This window comes from Anarrhichthys ocellatus, unplaced genomic scaffold (genome assembly GCF_004355925.1).
Source record: "Anarrhichthys ocellatus isolate YVR2014 unplaced genomic scaffold, GSC_Weel_1.0 scaffold4, whole genome shotgun sequence".
NCBI lineage: Eukaryota > Metazoa > Chordata > Actinopteri > Perciformes > Anarhichadidae > Anarrhichthys > Anarrhichthys ocellatus.
Window position 1 is genome coordinate 9911523 of NW_022280034.1, and position 22894 is coordinate 9934416.

The 22894-nt window shown below is 40.8% G+C and overlaps 1 protein-coding gene across 2 annotated transcripts; it reads left to right on the plus strand.

Annotated features, from left to right (window-relative positions):
• Window positions 1-345: 345 nt before the first annotated feature.
• LOC116381389 (myosin-binding protein C, fast-type-like) lies at window positions 346-22828 on the plus strand. Of its 2 annotated transcripts, XM_031843510.1 has the most exons (29): window positions 346-428; window positions 6140-6160; window positions 7570-7590; window positions 12455-12523; window positions 12689-12837; window positions 12928-13045; window positions 13158-13206; window positions 13438-13497; window positions 13624-13787; window positions 13948-14080; window positions 15702-15826; window positions 15966-16071; window positions 16256-16422; window positions 16738-16903; window positions 17038-17144; window positions 17245-17274; window positions 17387-17529; window positions 18503-18662; window positions 18806-18910; window positions 19004-19192; window positions 19310-19444; window positions 19694-19861; window positions 19979-20067; window positions 20627-20822; window positions 21002-21141; window positions 21314-21473; window positions 21584-21720; window positions 21946-22132; window positions 22428-22827. In XM_031843510.1, the coding sequence occupies exons 1-29, from the start codon at window positions 407-409 to the stop codon at window positions 22451-22453; spliced, it is 3342 nt and encodes a 1113-aa protein (XP_031699370.1). In that variant the 5' UTR covers window positions 346-406; the 3' UTR covers window positions 22454-22827. The 2 variants fall into 2 exon arrangements, with proteins under 2 accessions (XP_031699370.1, XP_031699371.1); XM_031843511.1 differs by lacking the exon at window positions 7570-7590 and having other exon boundaries at window positions 22428-22828.
• Window positions 22829-22894: the final 66 nt, after the last annotated feature.

Consider the following 22894-nt stretch of genomic DNA (forward strand, 5'->3'; position numbering starts at 1 on the left):
TGATCCAAACATTAGTGTAAGATCCGAAGGCACTAGATAAAGTGTCAAAATTGAGTTAGTTAATGGTCATCTAATCTCAGTGTACTCTATATTTCTGCAGCAAACATTAGAGCTCAACAGGTTTAGCCAGTCCATTAAACTCATCATAAATGTATAAGACTTCTTTCGCCACCACCTCACCATCTTGTCTCTCCACCATATCACGCTCTCTCTCAGAGTGCTTCTCTTTTTAAACTCCTTAGGGGTGTCGTCAGTGTTTCTTGCGCTCCTCGCTCACTGGAGGGTGTGGGCGACTTTGAGTGCCAGAAGAGATTTGAATAAGAGAGAGAGAGAGGGAAGAAATAAAAGGAAAAAGCACCACAAGCTCTCAGTCTTGCAGCAGCAAAGCGGAGACACAGGAATAACCATGCCTGAGCCAGTCCCTGCAGGTATGCAGATACTTTTTGTGAAAGCATAATTCATTTTAATTAGTTTGGAGACTGAGTTACAGTGGTGATGTTGATGCTTGGATTTGGGTTGCCTGGCTTGGTTGGAGATATTTTTCTCTTGCAATAGTTTTATATTACTTATACATCTGAGGATATAGCAGAATGATATATATATATATATAATTATATATAATGTCAGATTTCTTGATAAAAAAATATTGTATTGTGGTGTATGTCTAAGATCAATTTATTATTCATTATGTTTATGTATAGTGTGGGATAAAAAAGAATAAAACAATCTGATGCAAATAAATATACTTATATTAGGTTTTGAAGAGGAGATTAGATGTATCTAAGAGCGTGATACCTGCTGTTATGGTGTAAGATACAAACTAATTAGTTTAATATTCAGTCTAACATACTGGCAAGATTTAGCTTAAATAAGACTCCCAAGTTACTCCCAAGATACCCCCATATCAGATGACCTCAACGCTTACTGTGACGTATTCAATTTCATTTCGTAGACAGTTTCACTGATCTGAGAGCAGGAACAATATTCATAACAAAAACTATAATAGACTGAATATAATGCTTTAATGTCAAATTCGATTTGATTAAAAAAAAAGTTTAAATTTTGATATCACAATGGCAATGAACCAAATACTTGAAAAAATGATATAGAAATATCAAAAAGTGTTTATTTATATTTCTGATTAGAACGTTTATTTGTCTCTTGCTGCTGAAGATGCATGTGGCCTTTAAATTACTGTGGCTGGACAGATTGGGCGTCTCATAAATACACACATTTTGCCTATTTGTCTCCTTGTTGAAATCTGCCCATGAAGAATAGTTTAAAGTCCATAAATGATCACATAACCAGCTGCTATTACATCAGCCTAGAGAGAGCGACATCATATTTAAAAGCTTCCACAAACAGTAACTACAGCATGTACAGCAGGTAACACTGCTGCCTGCAGCTATATGTGTACTATTTCTGGACTGTACAGAGGGCCAGCTTGTGTTTCATGGTAGCTACTGTCGCTGACTAGTTCCATGTCCTTTACATAAGTTAATACTAAATCATTTTTAATACAATAGTCACAGGGGAAATTGGTTTCATTGTGTTACTATGACTTCCTTTCCTGAATTACAACAGTTTTTGATGCTTTTTAACACAATCCAACATAAGTGGGCTAATAAACATGTTAAATGATTATATTAAACTTGACCCACCGGTACTTTCATAGAGACGTGTTTCGTAAAATTAGATATTATATTTTAAAAAAGCAAACACAAAGTCAAAGTTTGATTTCATATTATTTTGCATATTAACTTTCCATTTAAGATAAAATAAATAAATATATAAAGCTTGCTTCTCCCATAAAACTGTCACATGGCACCCATGGGTGAATGCTATTTTTCTTTAATGGTTGTTTGTCCTTTGTGGAGGCGCCTGTCCTCCAATTTGACCCTGTGTGGCTCTAAATCACTGTGGCAGACAGATAAGTGAATGTCATAGCCGACGAGTCTGTTAGAGGAGTTGGGTTTTACAGGGCAAGATTGTGGGAAGTGTTGAGCCCAAACCCCTCCATCTAATTTCTTCACCGCCCATGCTCCAATAGTGAATGTAATGGGCTTTGCTGGACGTGTTAGCGCATTACTGACAAATTGTACTAAGGATTATTTGGTTATTTTTTTCTGTATCTGTCCCCGTGCTAATCATTTCACAGATCTAAGCTAGGCCCTCTTTATTTATATCCCAGAAACATTGCCAGGCACTGCTTTCATTTACCATATACAGCCACAGAGTTAATCCATGGAATGTGGATACGATCCCACTTTCCTTACGGTGTGTCAGCACCTCCCACCGTCATTCCAAGCCAAATTGGGGGTCGGATAACCAGCCAATGTGATTTAAACAGCTCAACAACTATATGCGTCTTACGATCCCATGAAACCGAAGTGGGAACATTTTCATCCTTATCTTACAGTCTAACGCCACTTATTTTCCCATGAATTAGGTCTGTATTTACACGCGGGATGAGTTGAAATGTTCTCTGTGCTGCTTCAATTAGCAGCCAGATCCCGCCCTCAGCTAACAGCTAAAAATACTCGGCAATAACCCATGACCTTTTCCACTCCCTTTTATTTCTCATGAGTTCATAGAGTTTCACACATCCAAGCATATTCTTAAGATAAGATTTTTGTTGCAACCCCCTTGCAATCCCATGTCAAATAAATCATTCCATCTAACATAAGAAATCTATCACTTCCATCCAGAGAGTTATATCATGGTCATCAGGCCTGATGCCCGATCCTGAATGTGATGTTGTTCCAATGTACTCAATCAAGCACATGACAGTTTGCTAGTCAGTGGTTGGAAGCTATGGTATGATTCATGGTCGCAATCCCTTTCATCACTGTGACCTGAAAAAACACTATGAGGGCAAGTTGAACTATAACTGTTCTTAGAAGTGTATCCATCCATATCCCAACGTTATTTATCTTTCTGAGGATGCAAAAATGATGGAATTTATTATCTCTCAGATAATAAACCACGCATAAAGGCACAACCTAAAATCCAATATACAAGCAGAAGAGCCTGTCACCAAAAATCAAACACAAGATTTAATGCTAGTTTCTACCTGCTGTCATTGCTCTATTGATGATGATTATTAACGGGAGGTTTAAAGACAGTTTTCCACCTGTACCTCACAACTATTAACACCTTCATTTAGGCGCCTTAAAATACCATACGAAAAAATGGTCCTTAAAAATGATGTACATTTACAGACACACTTGCAACTGTATGAAACAAACTGTTTCTTATAGCAGATGAAAACTTTTAGATGATGTGCTACTGAGATATCTTCACAAACTTTGACGCATGCTGTTTAAAGACACCCAGACATAAGGTCAGACTGCAATCATACCCTTTTTTTTATGTCTGGGTCATTGCACACAAAATCAGGCTGTCAGTGGTAAACACAGAGACATAAACAAAAAGTGAGGCGAAGACCTGCCGTACCTAAACTGAACTCCAGAATATATGTAAGATAGAGGAACTTATGTATAACTCATTATGCTTCCAGAAATAAACTGAAGGTAACTTTAGACAAATATTTACAGTTAACTACAGAGAGCTTGTTTACATACACTAACAACATAGGGAACAGGGTAAAAGAAAGAATTCTCCCACAAGGAAACAAACAAAGAAACCAAAAAAAACAGTATATCAAGTAAAAATCTACAACAACTTCGTTAACATATGAAACCATGGACAGTCTCTGAGGGGGACATTTAAACTGTGAGGAACAGCTGTGCAGAAGTTGATTACCACGCAGGATCAAAAAACGTGTTGGAGATGATCAAGACTCTCACCCCAAGTGGATTGATTTAGCAGATGCTAATGCAGATTTACTTTCGACGGAGGTGTTAAAACTTCTGACAGGAAGTGTGAAGTATTTACACCAAAGTCTTTGAGTTCACAATATTTTTCTTTTTTGTAAACGACAAAGTAACATGCGTATACTGTTCTGCAGTGGCGGGCCGTCAGGGCCTTGCCTTCTCTGCTGGCCTAAACAGAATCACAAAGCTATATCTATTTTAGAATTGAATATTTTTTCTTAAATACACTACATGTATTATAATTTATAAAAATATTTTTCCCATTATCTTATTTTCTCATTGCACAGCTACCGTCTTTCCTCAGGTGCTCTGCTTCCAGTGCAGCTTATTTTAAGTAGAGCTTTTATCCAATCAGATTTCACCTCTGAGTCTCTAGGTAAGAACAGAGGCCCGAGGCCTTCAGACTCACAAGTGAATCCCTTCGCAGTTTAAGTGAATGGGGACGATATTGTTGATTCTCATAGTCTTCAACCAATCAGATCTTTAGTTTGACATGTTAGGCGTATTCTTTGACATGCCAGAGCCTTCTAGCTGGCCTACAAGTACGTCAGCATTAACACGCAGCTCAGTTTTCAGGTGCAGCTCTGCAGTGAGGTGCAGCGTGCGCTGTGATTGGTCAGTGGGCGAGCACGTGACTATCGTGAAACGAAACTTAAGGAAGCTGGCAAAGCTTAGTTGGAGTGGTAAGAGTTAAAATTGAAAGATATGGAAGAAATTATATAAAAATTTGCATTTTGCTTGGTGTAGATTATTATTTTTTTACCTCGCTTTGTTTTTTAACACTCAATGGCTGAAGGAGGAGGAGAAACGGATTTGTGAGTTGGGATTTAACCGTGTGATTAAACTCTTTGTCAACAAAGAAAGGAGGATGGAGTTTGTCTTTAAGTGAAGAGCATTTTGTTAGTCAACTGCGTTTGGTTTTTTACATCTAATATCTGAATGGCCCTCGAGTGTGTAGCAGAATGCGTGTTGCTGCTGTTGTTTTCCTGTTAAGCTAGTTTAGCGTAGCCTCCCAGAACAGGTGCGGTGCCTCAGCTGTTTTTGGTTTTGTTTTTTTCTGTTCCGGGCTCAGAGGTCACAGCCCGTTGTCTCCTACGTGAGCGCAGAAAACATTATATTTCCTACAATTTAAGCTTCTGCATTTTCCAAATGCACTAGTATTATTCAAACGTATTGTTCGGTTCGTAAGCCAAACGCTTTAATATGAATACGTGTGTTCAGCTGCAGGACAGCTGTGAAGGCCCAGGTATAAAATGCACAGCCCGCCACTGTTTCTTAAGAGTTCAGAGACTTCTGTTCTGTAAGAAGCCATATGAGCTAAACATACAGTAGCTGTATACAAATGCATTGCATTAAACACAGTGCTAATAAGATATCAGCCGTTTGCATGAGGACCCACGTGGGCGCAGTCTGCCTACACTGCTGTATGAGAAAGGATAAATAATGTTATGTGCATTACGACAGAACAGAGAGACAAAATAGTAATTATAACTTGCATACATTGTAAATTCAAGACAGCTATTTTAGCAAGTTATTTAAGACAAACCTTAAGTGACCAGTAAAGCATGCGAGGTCAAGTGGGTTGACTATTCAAGGAAACTTGAAATAACGTGGCATGACTTCAGGCAGGTCATAAGACACCGTCCCTGGCCTTTAGCTGCTACTGCAGTTGCCCTCAGGGAGATACCCGACGAGTTGGGTATATTATATGCATCTATTTCAGTTGAGAATTTCCTTTTACCAGATTTAGGCCTCAACAATCCCACCCTCATCTCTCTGCACTCGAATCAAACTGACTGTTTGTCATCCTCTATTGCTCCAATTGGACCATGGAAGCATTTCTCGCCAATAGGTGAAGATGGTAGAGTGAATTTATAAAATAAGTGGGGGATGAAATAATCATCGAATTACTGACATCTGGGTCAAGATATCCTTTTAAAGATTTGTGCTAGAGGCTATGCGGCTTGAAATAAATTTCAAGGTGGCCGTCTCACAGAATGTGTATCCTCTTACCTGGTTGGTAGTCGGCCTATTTTAGATTTATGGACCGAGATTACTAGCTTTAGATGTACTCTAAACATTCCTGAAATGACAGTTGTAGATAATGCCATCAGTTTAAGACAAATATCCAGTTAGATATCATAAACTGATTGCAATTAAAAGAGGAAAATATGGATCAAGATCCATGATCACTTAATATTATTTAAGATAAAAGAGGGCATCCCAAATAACGTTAAACGGATTGTTAATATGTGTACAAATACAGTTTCTAATCATCTCCTCATTCTGTTTCTAATTCTCAGATAAACCGGAGGAGGGGCATGGTAAGTCAGCTTCTACACCACATTTGCCTACTGACCTTTTGTGGGCCATCACATAGTGAATTAATTATGGCTCTCACATTTTGGCTCACATGTCAACTGCCCGTGTCAAGCAAACACAGGCTCTGACTCTGAGGGTGTTTAATCAGCATGCACCATCCTTCATTGAACTTTGAATTTAACGCGTGCACGCCAGCATATGTTTCTATATTTTTACCTTCAGGCATTTCCACTGAGAATCTAATGTACTGTAGATTATCAGGTTACTGAAGCGCTCAACTCAGCTGTCTTGTTTCAGTGTGGTCATGTGATACCGGTCTGGATTTTATACGTTACACACTCATACAATCTGTTTGCTCAGCTGTTGTATATGTGTTTTCCAAAGGGGCTACCACGGTATTACTTTTCATTGTATGTCTCACAAAAATCCGTTAATTTTAGCCCCAGAGGAGCCAGCTGAAGAGGGTGAGGGACAATGATTTCCTCTTTTTCCCCCCTTTTTTGTGACTTTGAGTGATTCAGTGCATTCACACGGTGTTATTATGTGACATGGAGTGGGTTTGAGTTGAGTGTTGTGCATTTGAGCTAATCAGTCAGGGTAATTATCTGAATAACACGGAACAAGTGGTTTTGCTGTAGATAATAAGTTGAACAATTACTGAGTCAACATGATAGGCCTGTAAGTCAATCACATCACATGAGACAACATGGAGCCGCTGAAGGGGGATAATGCAAATATTATGCCACTTTCATTCAGCGCGTTAGTGCTTCTTAGCGAGCCCACATGAGCATGCGTCACACGTGAAACTACATCTGGAGTGTGTGGCGACAGATTTTATTTCCTCAGATTATTGTGACAATCTAATGTCAGAAATCAGCAAAGTGATGTCATGCACATGTTTGTAGCCTACAGTGTATCACAGCAACGTGTCAATCCATGTCTTTCTGATTTCCTGTCTTATGTTGATGACCTGCCTAATGGGAATTAATATTCTTGTTTCCTTTTTGGTGTTTTTTGAGTGGAAAAAAAACTTTTATTTTTGAGTTGTTTAGCATGTTGGACCGAAATTATTCATATGTATGATGTAGACAAGACAGACCATCTGTGTGGATTTTAATATAAACTGACTAACAGAACAACTTGATCCATTTTCCAAATCACCTTTGGGTTACAGTTCACTATGGGCATGTGATCACATCTCTATAAGTTCACATGTGGTTGAGTTTATCCGGAGATAGTCCTGTTTCCAATCACTTAACCATGAATTATATTTGCCCAGTTGAACTGCAGCAAAGGGAAGATGGTACCTCTTAGTGTCAGGGAATGATACAATTGTTCTATTAACTTTTGCCTCGGCACCCTCAATTATGACTAGATGTAGTAAATAATTACAGCCATTCATTTTCTTTAGATGCACTCCCCGCAGACGGAGGTAAGAAAGAATCCTGTACTTTGAATGTTCTGGTTCGATATGTCCGTCTATATAATCCATCCAATGTATTCACATATAAGTGCATACATGTGCCACTCAGTGTTAAAATTACACTATCTGCATGACTGTTGAATTTGTATATTCTATTTTCAAAGCTCTTTCCCATTTGGCTCAGGTGACCTGCACACCTGTTTTGTTATCTGTTTTTTTGAACACCCCAAAAATACACGATTTATTTAAATTATTTAAATTATTTAATTTATAAATATGCTCGTCAATGATTGATATGCTGCAATGACATACATTAAATAGCAGGATTAAAAAATGTCATGTTGAATGCCTTATTTTTTTGTCATCACTGGACTGATACATATACTTTATAGTATATGCTATGTGTGAACTTAACCTTGGTTTGGTTTTACATTATTTGCAACATGGTCATTTCTGAAATGTATGTTGTACTTCCAGGTACAGTATAAAAGCATATATTGCATTTTAAGTTGTGGTTTCTGGGTGTCTCTACCATAAGTGTATGTATTTCTATGTGTTATATTTATCAACATATATATTTATTATTTCATGTAGTAACACTAAATGTGTAAAAGGAGAATAAGTCAACTTTTTATTAAATGTGATGGTGGATGGAGCTTCTGTTCTTTGTTCAATGGTCTCCGTTGCAACTGTGCGTGATCTGCAACAAGCATTTGCTTCCTAGCTGCTTTTTTCAGTTGACTTTGCTTCCTTGTCTGTAGCAGATTCAGAAGCTGATGGGGATGGTAAGGAAAGAGCAACGTTTATAGCGACATGTCTTTTCATTATTTACTTTTGCTCTTCCAAAAGTATGCTTTGAGTGTTTTATGTTTACGTATGTATAGTTTTGGTATTATGTGCTAGTCAAGATGTCACATAATATACATGAAGTGTTAAGTGGACCTCTTATTGTTTGAAATATTTTTGATTACTTCAATTTGGACTGAAATCAAGGAAAACTGTTCAAATGCTTTTTTACAGAAAAAAATAAAATTTGGTTTCCATAGTTGTATTTAAGTCGTCTTTGGCTTAAGTGAAAACACGGTTCTTTGCTCTGTAGAGAATTTTTACATTTTCTTCTCATTGTTGATTGACAGTCACAAGTTCTTTTGTTAGTCTCTCCATGCAGTGGTTTGTCACAGAGCTGCTGGCGAGATCCTAAATGTAATATAAGTATGCAGGGTGGCTCCACTTGCTTCAGCCCTCATATCTTACAGATCCCATGAAGATCCCTGCAAAAAAAAAAACCCCAGAGCTTGCAACTTCTTGTAGCTCTGCAGTAGTTAGCCGAAGACAAAGCCACACCTCAGGCCTACGACATACCCTCTGCTGTGTAAAAGAGGAAAAAAGGTGTGACCTAATGTGGTCTCATCTGCAGTTTAGTGCGTAATGTTATCCTTGTCTCATTCACCGCTGATACATCTCACTGACAAATTATGCTGTTTATATCCTTTTAGCAATTCAGAATTATTTCCCCATGTGAAGAGTGCTGCGAATCCCATTACATCTGCAAGCTATGATACCAGCTCTCTTTTGCCTTTGCCCCTCTGGCAATTTAAACAATGAGAATGGAAACACAGCTGTGATTTATGTGTAGCATTTATTGTGGAACAATGGCAGCTGTTGCTGCTAACATATCAAGTGTCATCTGATTAGACGACACTTTTATTAACAGTATGCTGCACTAGGAAATGGCAAAGAGAGCTCAAGCAGCGAGGTCATCCAAGATATCTTAGCCAGTACATCGATGCCTCAAAACTGCACAATGAAAAGACATACTGGGTCATGTTTTATCCTCTATCTGATGGCCAAAGACTAAACCATGGTTGTATATCAGAGCTATGCAGTGTGACTCAGAAGTCAGCCATCTAAAAATGTCCACGCTACTCAGGTTTTACAAGTGAAATTCAAGAGCTTTTATTCATGTTACAAAGTGTCCTCTCTCAGCCACGGTCTTTCAAGGGCACAGCTCCAAGGGTGATGCATTGGAAGTCGATCTGGACTGATAAGGGGTGGATTGGATGGAGAAGGGTTAGGGATGTGACAAGACACCAGGGAGCTGAGGGAGCTGTGTAGGCTGCTAGTTCCTTGTGGTGCCCTTCAAATTATATGTGAAATGTCCCTGTAACTGCTGAGCCTGGGGGGGGAATCACTGACATTAACAATCGTTTCCCCACTGGGACACAAGTCCATAATCTTCTGTGCAGTGCATAAAATCACATGTTAAGGAGAGATCTGTTGCATTCCTCGGCTCTGCAGGGCAGAGGTGGTTATAGCCAAAGACTCCTCCTTAAGGTGGTGTGGCTGGTTTGTGTGCTCACAACCACATTGCTATCTTGGGGAGGTTGGCTGGCGATCTGAAACTCACTCTAAACTATGACGTGCTAAGAAAAGAGAGGTCAAGCAGACAGGGGGAGCTCACCATATGTTCAGTTTGGTTACTGCCATGGATGTCACGTCCATAAATTACTTGTGTAATGAGTCCTGTGATGCTTCTGAGCTTTATCTCTTCTTGGCATTTATGAGTGCACATCGCATTCTCCGCCTTTCATGAATGTCCTTCACTGCATGTTGGGCTCTGTAAGCTCCTCCTGCAGTACAGAAGCATTGGTTGCCCAGAGGGAAGAAAGGTATACTGTTCTGCAGATGTACCAGACAGAGCTCAGCATAAGCTGCTACACATATAGGGGAAGGAAAAGACAAGCACGTTGGCAGTGTATGATTAGAGGAAAAACTGGAGCATGAAACAAAGAAGTAAAAGAGCTCAGCAAGTGGAAACTCTGCATAGTATAAACACCTTGTGGTTGTCTCTATCAGCTATGTGCCTCCCACAGCTGCTTCTCTTGGGCAAGCTAGGTTTCGCAAAATGCTAATTTTGCATGGTGAGGAAATTTAATTCAACATTTTAGCAAGTCGGAAGCATGGCTATCACGCACGCTAGGCTTAATCCAAAGACAGCAGCTGAAGAAAGTTCAGAGGGAAACCTGAGGACACTATTCTTTGGTCAGAACTCTGCCCAGTCTAGATGCCAGGACATCCATATCCAATTTTAGCCATCGCAACAGGCTTATACAAAGACTAACCTGCCATAGGTGCACAGTTTGGCCAGAGTTGTTTTAGTCTCAGGGTATCTTGAGAGGGAAATGCGACAAACTTTTATACAAAGTATTATATTCGTAACACGTCATGGTCCTAAACAAAAAATAAACTAAATGTCTTTACACTTCAGTGGTGTATTTAGGCAGCCTGGGGTGCACATGCTCTGCATTGCCGTCTTAGCGACAAGCAGCAATATCAGTCCAAAAGAAGTAATCATGGTGATTTCAATTCACCACAAGTTTGGTGATTAAAAGCGCAGTAATCAACACATTTGATTACTTTATCTTTTGATTGATAACCTTCACGATCTTGATTCTGTTGTGGTTTGTACTTCACTGTGTGGTGTAATAATTCTACAGAATGATCATTCTGTAATTGCTGTTCACTTACCTCAAGAGTTTACACAGACTTATGGTACAGTATAACTGCAAATGGTTATACTTCCATATGCAGGGATGTTTGTTTTTCCCAGCCAAAGCAAACCCTGCAGAGGAGGGTAGGGATGAGCTGGAGGCACAGTTGCTGCATGCAAATGTGACGTTATGAAATGCAGTTGTATGCATCCTATGTGTTGTTATGTATTAGTCAAATATGGCAAATAAAGATGTCAACCGATTGGATGTGTTAGGGCAAAGAATGACCAGAGGGATTTTTGAGTATCTTGAGTAACTTGCACTGTATAGTATGACTTCAATTAGACACCAATGTTAATGGCGTATGCATTGTTTACTCATTTGCACCTTGAATGCCAAATCTTTGATATGGGTGCTGATGTATGGAGGCCAACGGGTGCACTCTATCTTGCTATAAGGATAGCATGCCAACTTCTGATTTTGGATCAGTCTTTGCAAAATTAGAAGTACACTTTAATCCGTTATGACTGGGGAGGACAGAAATTGCTGCTCTACTGGAAGTGTCCATACAGTACTGCGGAGTAACTCACTATAACATCACTACTTTCATGCCAAAGCACAAAACAATAGCACATAACATTTACTTTTCATATTTCTAATGTCATTTGTCAAGAAAAGCCAGAACATGGCTAATTGTGCTTAAAATCAAGTGCAAAACTGTAGTGGTTACATCTGTGATTTGTGTATTTGTGCATTTGTTAGGAAGGTGAGTCTAACTCTGCATACAAAACAGGTTTTGATATAGCTGATATAGCTTTAATGAAATGCTAGTTAGTGAATATTTGGGAATAAGAATACATTTTATTTGTATTACAATTTATAAAGCTACTCAACATTACATGGTAAAAAACAAACCAATAAAAGCAATAATAATAGACGCAACGCAGAGAGATGACATTATAAAAACAAAACAAAAAACATACATAACTAGCATCACAGGTTCAAAGCAGATTGAAAAAGATGAGTTTTGAGTGCAGTTTTAAAAGTGGCGAGGTGCTGAGGGAGAGAGTTCCAGAGCGAGAGGGCAGAAACAGTTTACTTGTTATACTTCCTCCTCTGTGTTTGAGTGTTTTTTGCCAATTGTTGTTGGTTCATTATTTTGTGTTTATTGTGTTTCATATACATTGTATGTGCGCAGTCTGTGTGCAGTTGTGATTCAGATTTGTTTCATAATTGTTGGTAAAATGTCCAAACATTTTACTGTGTCATTTGCACTTTGGTTTGTTGCACACTGAGGACATTGCCAATAACACTGAAGGGCTATTAAAAAAAAACAAATTCAGAGTATATAAGGGAACTAACGTCTTTCTCCTCTTTTTCAGAGTCCGGGTCGACTGAGCTCAGTGGGCTCTTTGTCGAGAAGCCACCAGCAAATATAAGCGCTGTTGCAGGTTAGAAATGGGAATGGATAAAATACGGCATGTAATGAGTCTGAGCTGAGTCTGGGAGCTGGTTTTTTACAGTGATCAGAGGGGTCGCGAAACAGTATAGCAATCCATACGGAGTGTGCTGATTACGTAATGTCATATGACTTAATTGCTCTTTTTGAATGGCAGGAATGGATGTCACTATCATAGCCAAGGTTGATTCGACCACCCTGGCAAGAAAACCCACCATGAAATGGCTGAAGGGCAAGTGGTTGGACCTCGGGAGCAAGGCTGGAAAACATGTGCAGTTCAAAGAAACTTACGACAGGAATACTAAGGTTTGTGTTAGACAGAGAATCTGATTCTCTTCCTTCAGAAATAACTAAGACACTAAGAAGTAATTAAGCAATACCGCCACTCCCCCCCAGATCTACACCTATGAAATGAAGATAATAAAATCAGTAACCGGAGATTCTGGGGGCTACAGGTGTGAGGTGACGGCAAAAGACAAGTGTGACAGCTCCACCTTTGAGATCTCTGTTGAGGGTGAGTGACAACGGACTCTGGCCTGCCACGGCTGCTCACAGATTCCATACGTGCAGATGTTTTGATCTGATTCAGCCCTAATGTGCATTCTCTGCAACTTCTCTTGTTACAGCTGCACAGCAGGAGGCGCAAGCAGATATTTTGTCTGCCTTCAAGAGAGCGTAAGGGCACCTGTGTTTGCATTTCAGCTTGTCTCAGTGGCGTATGTGAATACACAAAATGGAAAAACGCATACATAGACTATTTATAATGTGTTTGTGTGTGTGACTGTGTTTTTCAGCACAGATGGTAGATGACAGTATAGTAAATTGAATGTGCCATGTCAGATGGTATGCCTGATCCTGATTACACTGTATGCTTTGTATACTATACGTCTGTTTCCGTACAAACAGGGATGGTGGAGAGGACGACGGAAATCTGGATTTCAGTGCTCTGCTGAAAGCTGCGAAGAAGTGAGAAAATGGGCACTATTTGGTTTGCAAAGATATCGAGCACACAATACGATTGTTTCCTTGAAGAAAGAAAGTGTTGCTTCTCCAGTCCCAATTGCATGCCTGTCCCTTTCTCTTGACTAACAGGAAGAAGGTAAAAGAGGAACCAGAGATCGACGTGTGGGAATTGCTTAAGAGTGCCCATCCGAGCGAGTACGAGAAAATCGCCTTTGAGTATGGCATCACTGACCTGAGGGGCATGCTGAAACGCCTGAAAAAGATGAAGGTCGTCGAGCCCAAGTATAGCGATGGTAAGTCAGATTTAACCTCAGAGGATGTGGAGAGGTAAGGACAGCAGGCGAGGTAAACGGGCAAGAGGAAAGGCACCATGAAACTGGACAGAGAGGAGAGGTTTTCACTAACTGATGAGTTGCTAATTCTTCATTTGATCATTTCTGTCCACAACCCCAGCTTTCCTGAAGAGACTCGACTCTTGCTACTCGGTGGAAAAGGGCAAGAAGATTTTCCTGAGATGCGAGGTGGTCGATCCTGACATGCAGGTCAAATGGTTGAAGAACGGCCAGGAGATCAAACCCTCAGCCAAGTACATTCTTAAAAGCAGAAGCACATGTACACACACAGACACACCAGTTGTCATTAGTTCACATAAAACACCTTCAGTGTCTTTTTTCACCATGCTAAGCTCCATGCAAGAAATTCGCTTAATTAAAGTGCGTTGGGCTGTATCACATTAATTCATGCTTAGATGGACTTGATGGCCAGTGTTTAAAATTATCTTGGCCACAAAGTCATGCTCATCAGCAGGTTTTATTTTTAGGCAGTCATAAGGAGCCTCCCATTGGGTTAAAGGACCAGTGTGCAGGATTTAGTGACATCAAGCGGTGAAACATGACGGTGCAACATGGGGGTTTTCTCAGAAGACGACATGCTCCCTATGACGATAGGCAAGGCTCATTCTAAGCTAACAAAATCACAACCATTATTAGTTCCTGGTGATTATACACTAATGGGAATATAATGGATATTACATTCGATTTCTGCCAAAAGATCCCCCTAAAACCTACGCACTGGCCCTTTAAACAAGTCTCACTGCCAAGACATCTTATGCCTTATGTACACCAATGCAGATACACCCCCACATGTCTACGTTAAATAAATAGATAAAGACACAAGGTTAGGGGCAATAGGTTGTCTTTTATTACACAAGCACTTATCAATAATAGGCGGTTCAGTTCCCAAGCATGACATCAACTGGACTAAGGACAGGTTTGGATGAATGTGATACGCAAAGTCAAATACACAGAGAGAAAGTACTACAAAGAGGTAAGATGCAATGAAGCTACACTGTCAAATGACTCAAGCAGCTAACACTCTGGAGGTAAACAACATGCTTGAAAACCCTAAACCCGAGTGCTTCGGCTCAGGTTTTAAAAAAGGGCAGCAAATATAGGAAATATGTTGTGAAAAAAAACATGAATACACTAAAAAAGCAGCTGACAACCAGTGCCCATGTGTGCAAAAAAAGGCTCTGAAATGATTGCTTTATTCTCCAAAAAAATCAAAATACCAATCACAAACATACCAAAATAAGAAACACTATACAATATGTGACATAGAATAGAATACAAAAATAAAAGGGAGAACGGAAACTAGATTAACTCAATTAAATTGTTGGCGGGGGACCACTAGCCTCATCCGCGCAGTATATTTACCACTTGTCATGGAGAATGAAAAGCTACACCTGCATGACTCACATATGCAATATAGATTACAAATTACAAACTGTTAATACCGTCTTTAAATTGTACATGAAGCAGTCTGTGAGTTGTGAAGTTTAAGACCAAACAACAAACATACATGTCGCACGTATTTACATTGACATTCACCGCCAATCAGGAAGTGATAGGACCCCAGACACCAGGAGCTGCCCGTGACTATGCCTGTGCGTATATGTCCTGTAATTTGGGTAGGGAGTTAATACAGTCATTTGGTACACCCGCCCAACCCACCGGTTTGGCTACACATTAAATAGGTCTGTCAATCTTTCAACAAAAAACAATAGGCAACATCACTTAAAGTTAGGCCTACATTTCAAATAAAACCTACACTATTTTTTCTCAGTATGATTATTTGAAGACATTTGTGCTAAAATATATCACTGGCTTGATCAAGGAATACTTTTAATCTATTTGTCATTTTTCAAGGTACATCATGGAGGCAAATGGGAACGTCAGAACTCTCACCATCAGTAGGGCGACCCTGGCTGATGATGCTGCGTATGAGTGTGTGTTTGGAGATGACAAGTGTTTCACCGAGGTCTTTGTCAAAGGTGCAGCATCTTTTCTTTTTGACAGTTCATCAGCAATAAACAATCGGACGTAATTCATGTGAGGTTGTAAACCTCATGGCAATAGCATTGAGTTCCTACTGAATGCATGGATCATGACGTCCCTCTCTGCTCTTCCCAGAGCCCCCTGTGACCATCAGCAAGCTGATGGACGACTATCATGTGGTTGTTGGAGAGAGAGTAGAGTTTGAGATCGAGGTGTCGGAGGAGGGCGCCCACGTCATGTGGTCAGTATTTCTATAATTTAGCAATAATGGCTCAAAGCATTTTTTAGCAGTCATTGAATGGTGGCAACATCATAGCATGTCCTGTAAATTTACATCAGACTCATGCTTGCTGTTACTATTAACTATTAAACATTTAGCAGTGACGTGTTTCAAAGAGATGTGCTCATATTTTACTATTTTCCAGGTACTTTGAGGATATAGAGATTCTAAAAGAGCAAGACTCCAAGTATCGCATTAAGAAGGATGGAAGGAAGCACTGTCTTATCCTCCAGGAGGCTACGCTGAATGACATCGGAATGTACCATGCTTGGACAAACGGGGGCCATACCAAAGGAGAGCTGGAGGTGGAAGGTACGACTGGAAAATATAATATTCTAATTTGGGTTTTAGTGTGTCAAGTGTTTTGAAAGCAGACTTTATTTTACATAGACTTGCTATATTTAGTCTGGGTTTTCTGTCATTTAAATGCAGTGCTGAGGATGCAGCTGAATTTAACTGCTGGCCCAAGGTCTTAAAGCCTCTCTTTACAAATAAACTAACAACTCATGGCAGTGGGTGTCAAGATGTTGCAATCATGGACCTTATTCTCCCTCCTCCCCCCCTACCTGCATACTCTCTTCTCTCCAGCCTGAACTGTTCTCTTGTGGTTTCCAATGTCTTATTCAGAAAAACAACTGGAGGTCTTGCAGGACATTGCTGACCTGACAGTCAAGGCAACAGACCAGGCTTTGTTCAAGTGTGAGGTGTCTGATGAAAAGGTCACAGGAAAGTGGTTCAAAGACGGAGTGGAGGTCTTGCCAACTGATCGCATCAAAATGACTCACATTGGAAGGTACAAGGACATAAAGATATATTCAAGTGCATTTTTTGAATATTTGTCATAACTAAGGATCAAACACATCTTGCATTTTTCGCCTATGTGTCGTTTTTTTTCTTGCTCAATATCTTCTGTGTTGCTTGTTTCAGGTTTCATCGGCTGATTATTGATAATGTGAAGCCAGAAGATGCTGGAGACTACACATTTATTCCTGACGGATACGCTCTCTCAATTTCTGCCAAACTCAACTTCTTGGGTGAGAAAGAAAAAATGATTACAAAGGTGCTATCATGGATGCATTAATCATCAGCAGCCTACATAATAAAGTCATCTCCTTTTTTTTATTCTCAAAACAGAAATTAAGGTTGACTACGTGCCAAGACAAGGTAGGCAGCCTTGCATTACCTCGCTTCACAAATATTTCAAATCTCTTTTAATCGTCGTATCTCAAACCTAGTTCCTCACGCACTCTTACTTTGTATGTTGTACATTAACCAGATCCTCCAAAGATCCACCTGGACACCACCGGAAACATGGTCTCACAAAACACCATCATTGTGGTGGCAGGCAACAAGCTGCGCCTGGATGTGGAGATCACAGGAGAGCCAGCACCCACCGTTGTGTGGTCGAAAGGAGATGAAGTAAGTATGTGACAAGTAAAGGGTCGTCACTAAATTAATGTTCATTTCGGTTTGCATAACTTGTCACGAGCGTGTGCATTTATCAGAGACGAGTCATCCGGAAGACATAACTTAGCTAACATAACAGCCAACTTCAATATGACAGGAAAAAGATGATGTTTCCAAAATGACCACTTGCATTTTCACGGCCATGGCGTCCATGATGTTGGAAGGTCAGACTAACCTGTTTGTGCAGCATGGCCTGTTTTTTAATTATGATTCTGTGCTCTTTATCTCCTCTCCCTCTGTGTCTCTGTCACTCGGCTTCAGTTAAATGCCACTTCACCAGAAAACAAAACTGTCGTTCTGTTGAGATATGGCCCAACCAATGGGAATGTTTGTGCCCACGGGCAGTTAGGGGGCAGAGGGGTGCAAAGGAGGCTGTCCCTGATGTATTCGGTCAGAGTGCCAAAGTGCCCTTTTTGGAAACAGGATATGTCTGTGTCCTAGTGGGACAACTCCATGATTCATATTTTGCCTCAGTTTCACATCACTATAATGCTTTGGTGACCACTGGTAAGCTAAAGTGCTGCCAGAGTCTCCCTCTGGTCAACTCAAATGTCTCATGAATGTCCTTTTGTGATTTGCCCCAAAGCCTCTCTGTTTGTGCCGCTCTGCGTGGCTTTTAGGGTGAACCCTGCTTCTAACCTTTCTTTAATTTTCACACCTCCACCCCAGAGAATCTTTGCACAACCCTGATGAAAGAGAACTGTTATATAGATTTTAGTGACAAGCAACCCAAATTTTGGGGAGTTAAAAAGTCGCTCTTAATCACCCCTGACTTGTTTAGTTAGCTCTGCTTGACCCAGATGTTGCGTCCTAAAGAAAAAATTGCATATTGCACCTTTAGCACATCAGATGCACTGTGCCGATTTGAACGACTAGTACAAAGTTACCCAGGGCGCTTAGACTCTGCAACTTTCCCTTTTGTTAGCAAATTATAGCCACCGAAGGGCGCCTAAGGGTGGAGGCCAGGAAAGACCTGAGCTGCTTCGTCATAGAGGGGGCAGAGAGGGAAGATGAGGGCAACTACACGATCTGTGTTACCAACCCTGCTGGAGAGGACAAGGCTATGCTGTTTGTGAAGATTGTGGGTAAGTGAAGAGCTTATAGTAGAATGGCAACCGGTAGTAACTGATGTGCCGCCATGTGGTTTACAAATCCCCAGTTTCAAATTATTTATATGTATTTCAAACCTCTCTAATGTACGTTAACACTAACTGTCATCTTATTTTAGATGTGCCTGACCCCCCTCAGAATGTGAAATGCCTATCAGTGGGAGAGGACTGCGCCAGCATGGTTTGGGACGTCCCTGTATTTGATGGCGGTGCACCACTCAAAGGTAAAGGATACATTTTGTCTTAACCTTTTCATATCTAATGCGCTATAGGGTTTCTGGGTGTCTTCAATTATTTTTCTGTTTTTTCTCCATCAGGTTATCTCATGGAGAGGAAGAAGAAGGGCTCCTCAAGATGGACGAAGCTCAACTTTGATGTGTATGAATCGACTTCATATGAGGCTAAGAGGATGATTGAAGGTGTTATGTATGAGATGAGGGTGTTTGCTATCAACAGCATTGGCATGTCTCAGCCAAGTCTCACCTCCAAACCCTTCATGCCTATTGGTACGTATCGCAGCCATCTTCACTGAGTCTTCCTTTGCTTCCTCCCTCTGTGCGGTCCTCATCTTCTGTCACCCCACTCCACTGATTCTCTTGGGTCTCTCTTCCTGTCACCCTCAGCCCCGACTAGCGAGCCAATACGTCTGTCAGTGAATGATGTGACAGACAGCACGTGCACCCTGAAGTGGCTCGCCCCAGAGAAGATTGGAGCTGGAGGCCTGGATGGCTTTCTTATTGAATACTGCAAAGACGGAGGTGATGAAACTAATAGTTCTGTTTAGAAAAATCTGAGCATTCACTGGCAATTTAACAAGATTCTTGAATTAAATTAGAACTTAAGGGTATGTATGTGATAGCTGAATTTATTTTTAAAAACGGCACAGGTTTATGTCCATAATGCTATCACAATGAATGTACGTAATAAAGAGAACAAAAACCTAACAAGCAACAGGATTGAAATCCCACTCACTGTGATTTACTGCATGTAATTCTCTTTTATTTCAGACACTGAGTGGGTGGTGGCAAACCAGGAGCTTTGTGAAAGGCAGGGATTTGTGGTGCGTGGCCTGCCCGTGGGAGAGAAGATCAACTTTAGGGTGGTGGCAGTAAACATCGCTGGACGCAGTCCTCCAGCTCTGCTGTCACAGCCCGTCACCATCCGTGAGATCATGGGTGAGTCAGTCAGGATGAGTTGTGAACGAGTCAAAGAGCACCTCATATTGAGCTACTGAGCTTGCTATGGTTTATATTGGCAAATGCTTCATACTACAATTTCTTTTCATGCTTTAGAGTATCCTAAGATCCGGCTCCCTCGCGACCTGAGAACAAAGTACATCAGGAAAGTAGGAGAAAAGATCAACCTGACCATCACCTTCCAGGTTAGAAACAAACCTGATGTTTCATATTTTGCTTGTGAAGCTGTGTTACGATATACTAAAATAAACCATATGAAAATAAATACAAGTGAGATGTACAAAAAGATGTACAAATAAAGGCATTATGACTATTTACCTTTAAAGGGGGACTGTGTACAGGTGTTACTGCAGATCCTAAAACATTTTATGCAGCCTTTTGTGGCTGCAGAGGGAGCTGCATTGAAGAAATGACATCTCTGGTTCCGCTGCATCGATTTTGATGTTCTTTTTTAATGTCCACTGTTAGTCAGTGTTATAGGAGTTCAATGCTAAATGCATTTTTAATCCGAAAAGCCCAATTACATTTTTTTCAACAATACTATTTGCCCTTTTTATGACCCAGCTTACTTTAGAGAGAAACTCTAAAACAAAGCAGATTCTCATTTTCCTGTAAATCAGTAGCTTATAACATACACAGTGGCTATGTGCCGTATCTTGTCAGCTAATATATTACCATATCCAAGAAATAATTACGAGGAAATCTTTTTCATCCTGAACAATGGGTCACTTTTGTGTCTTATAGGGTAAGCCACGTCCTGTCGCAACCTGGTACAAAGATGGTCAACCCATCGACCCCACGATGGTCAGCATCCGCAACTCAAATGTGGACACCATCCTCTTCATCCGCCAAGCAGAGAGAGAGCACTCTGGAACGTATGAGCTGGTGCTGAAGATTGAGAACATGGAGGACAGAGCCAGCATTGTCCTCAGGATTGTGGGTAAGGTTGTCAGCTCTCTGCAACAGCGGACGTCCGTTTCTACTTTATCTGTCTGTGTCTGCATTTCAGCGAGAACTATTCATTTAAGAAAAAATCTATTTGAAGAAAAGCACTCCTTGGACGATCTGAAATTCATCACAACTGCAATGAAATTAACATCTGACATTTATTCCATCCAGATAAACCTGGACCTCCTCAGAACCTGAAGGTGACAGACGTCTGGGGCTTCAATGCAGCTCTGGAGTGGCAACCCCCCAAGGATGATGGCAACTGTGAGATTTCTGGATACACCATCCAGAAGGCAGACATGAAGACTAAGGTGAGAGAGGAAGCGGAGGTAGCGTTTCAAACTTACAGTGGATCAACACTATGGTCACCTGCTTTCAGGGCCTGCAGCTCAACTATAGTGCTGAGATTACCTCTAGCCAGTGTTTGACACTTGGTTTATTCCATATGCTCAATTTGTGGTTCACCTTTTTCTCTCTTTTCAGGAATGGTTCACTGTTTACGAGCACAACAGACGGCCAAACTGCACATCTTCAGAGCTGATCATGGGCAATGAATACATGTTCCGTGTCTTCAGTGAAAACCTCTGCGGCCTGAGCGACGAGGCGCGCGTAAGCAAGAACACGGCCGTCATTGCCAAGACAGGTGTGTGCATGTGGTTTGCATTTAATACCATCATTGGAGATGTCAAGTAAAATGTGACATGATTTATGGGAGTTGACCACGTTTGCCTGCCCTCCCACCCTTCTCCATAGCACTGGACCACAAAAAAAGCCCCTACAAGGAGAAAGAGATATGCTGTGTGCCCAAGTTTACTCAGCCCCTGGTTGACAGATCCGTAGTGGCCGGTTACAGCACCGCCATCAGCTGCGCCGTGAAAGGCTACCCCAAGGTAAACATGCATGTTAAAATAGCCTGTGGAGCATGAGTCACAGGAGGAGGCGGACAGCGCCGGTTCTCATAAGCAAATTAAAGTCTGAAGTTCCCTGTAAAAGGGATTTGTATGCAAACAGTTGCCTTTCATATCAAACAACGCTGCATAAAAAGAAATTCTTCTATCTAAAAATTTGATTTGTTGCACCTGATTATTTACTAATTTGACTTTTTCACGTCTCAGCCTAAGATTGTTTGGATGAAGAACAAGATGATCCTCGGTCAGGATCCCAAGTTCTTGATGCGGAACTACCAGGGAGTGCTGACCCTCAACATTCGCAAGCCAGGCACCTTCGACGCAGGGAAATACACCTGCATGGCTGTCAATGAGCTGGGCAAGGACGAAGTGGAGTGCAAGCTGGACGTCCGAAGTAAGAGCAGAGGGGATGAGAGGTTGGAGGCAGATGGGAGGGGAGGGATGATGGAGGAGGGAGAGCGTTGGTAATATGACTGCAAGATGAGTTTCTTTTGTTGGGTGGAATGGAGACGATTAGTACGTGGTTAGTTTTGATTATGGGATACACACTCAAAGCTGACTGTGTACACAATGACAGCTGCAACAGAATTGAATTGTTTGAATGTGGATATGAAAAACAATACTTGCCATTCAATTTGGATTTATTTCAACAAAATCTAACTCTTATCATCTGTCCTGTCATCCCACAGTGGCCAGAGATCCAGACAAGCAGTGAGAAAACGAACAGCAAAGAATTTGAAATAATTTGAGCCAAACGGTGAATGAGTACACACTGTCAAGGGTGAATCTAATAAAATATAGTGATGCCTTCTATAAATAATTGTTTATTTTGAATGTTTCATTTTTTATCTATATTCTTTTAGTCATACAAACATTATACAGAGAAGCTCACAAACTTTCCACACACCCAATCAGGATCTAAGATTTTAAATACATGGCACATTATTATTAGAGAAGCACCTCTCTGTATTTTTGGCACATGTGTGACAGTTGTCTGCACTACACCTCCCTGGAGTAGTGCGCTCTCCTCCTATGGATTGGCACTCCTATACTGAACAACAGCGCCACTGCCAGGAGACCAACAGCCACTGCAAGAGCTGTTATGACACCTGTGGGAGACAACAATCCTGTTTAGGCGAATGTGAATATGGAACAT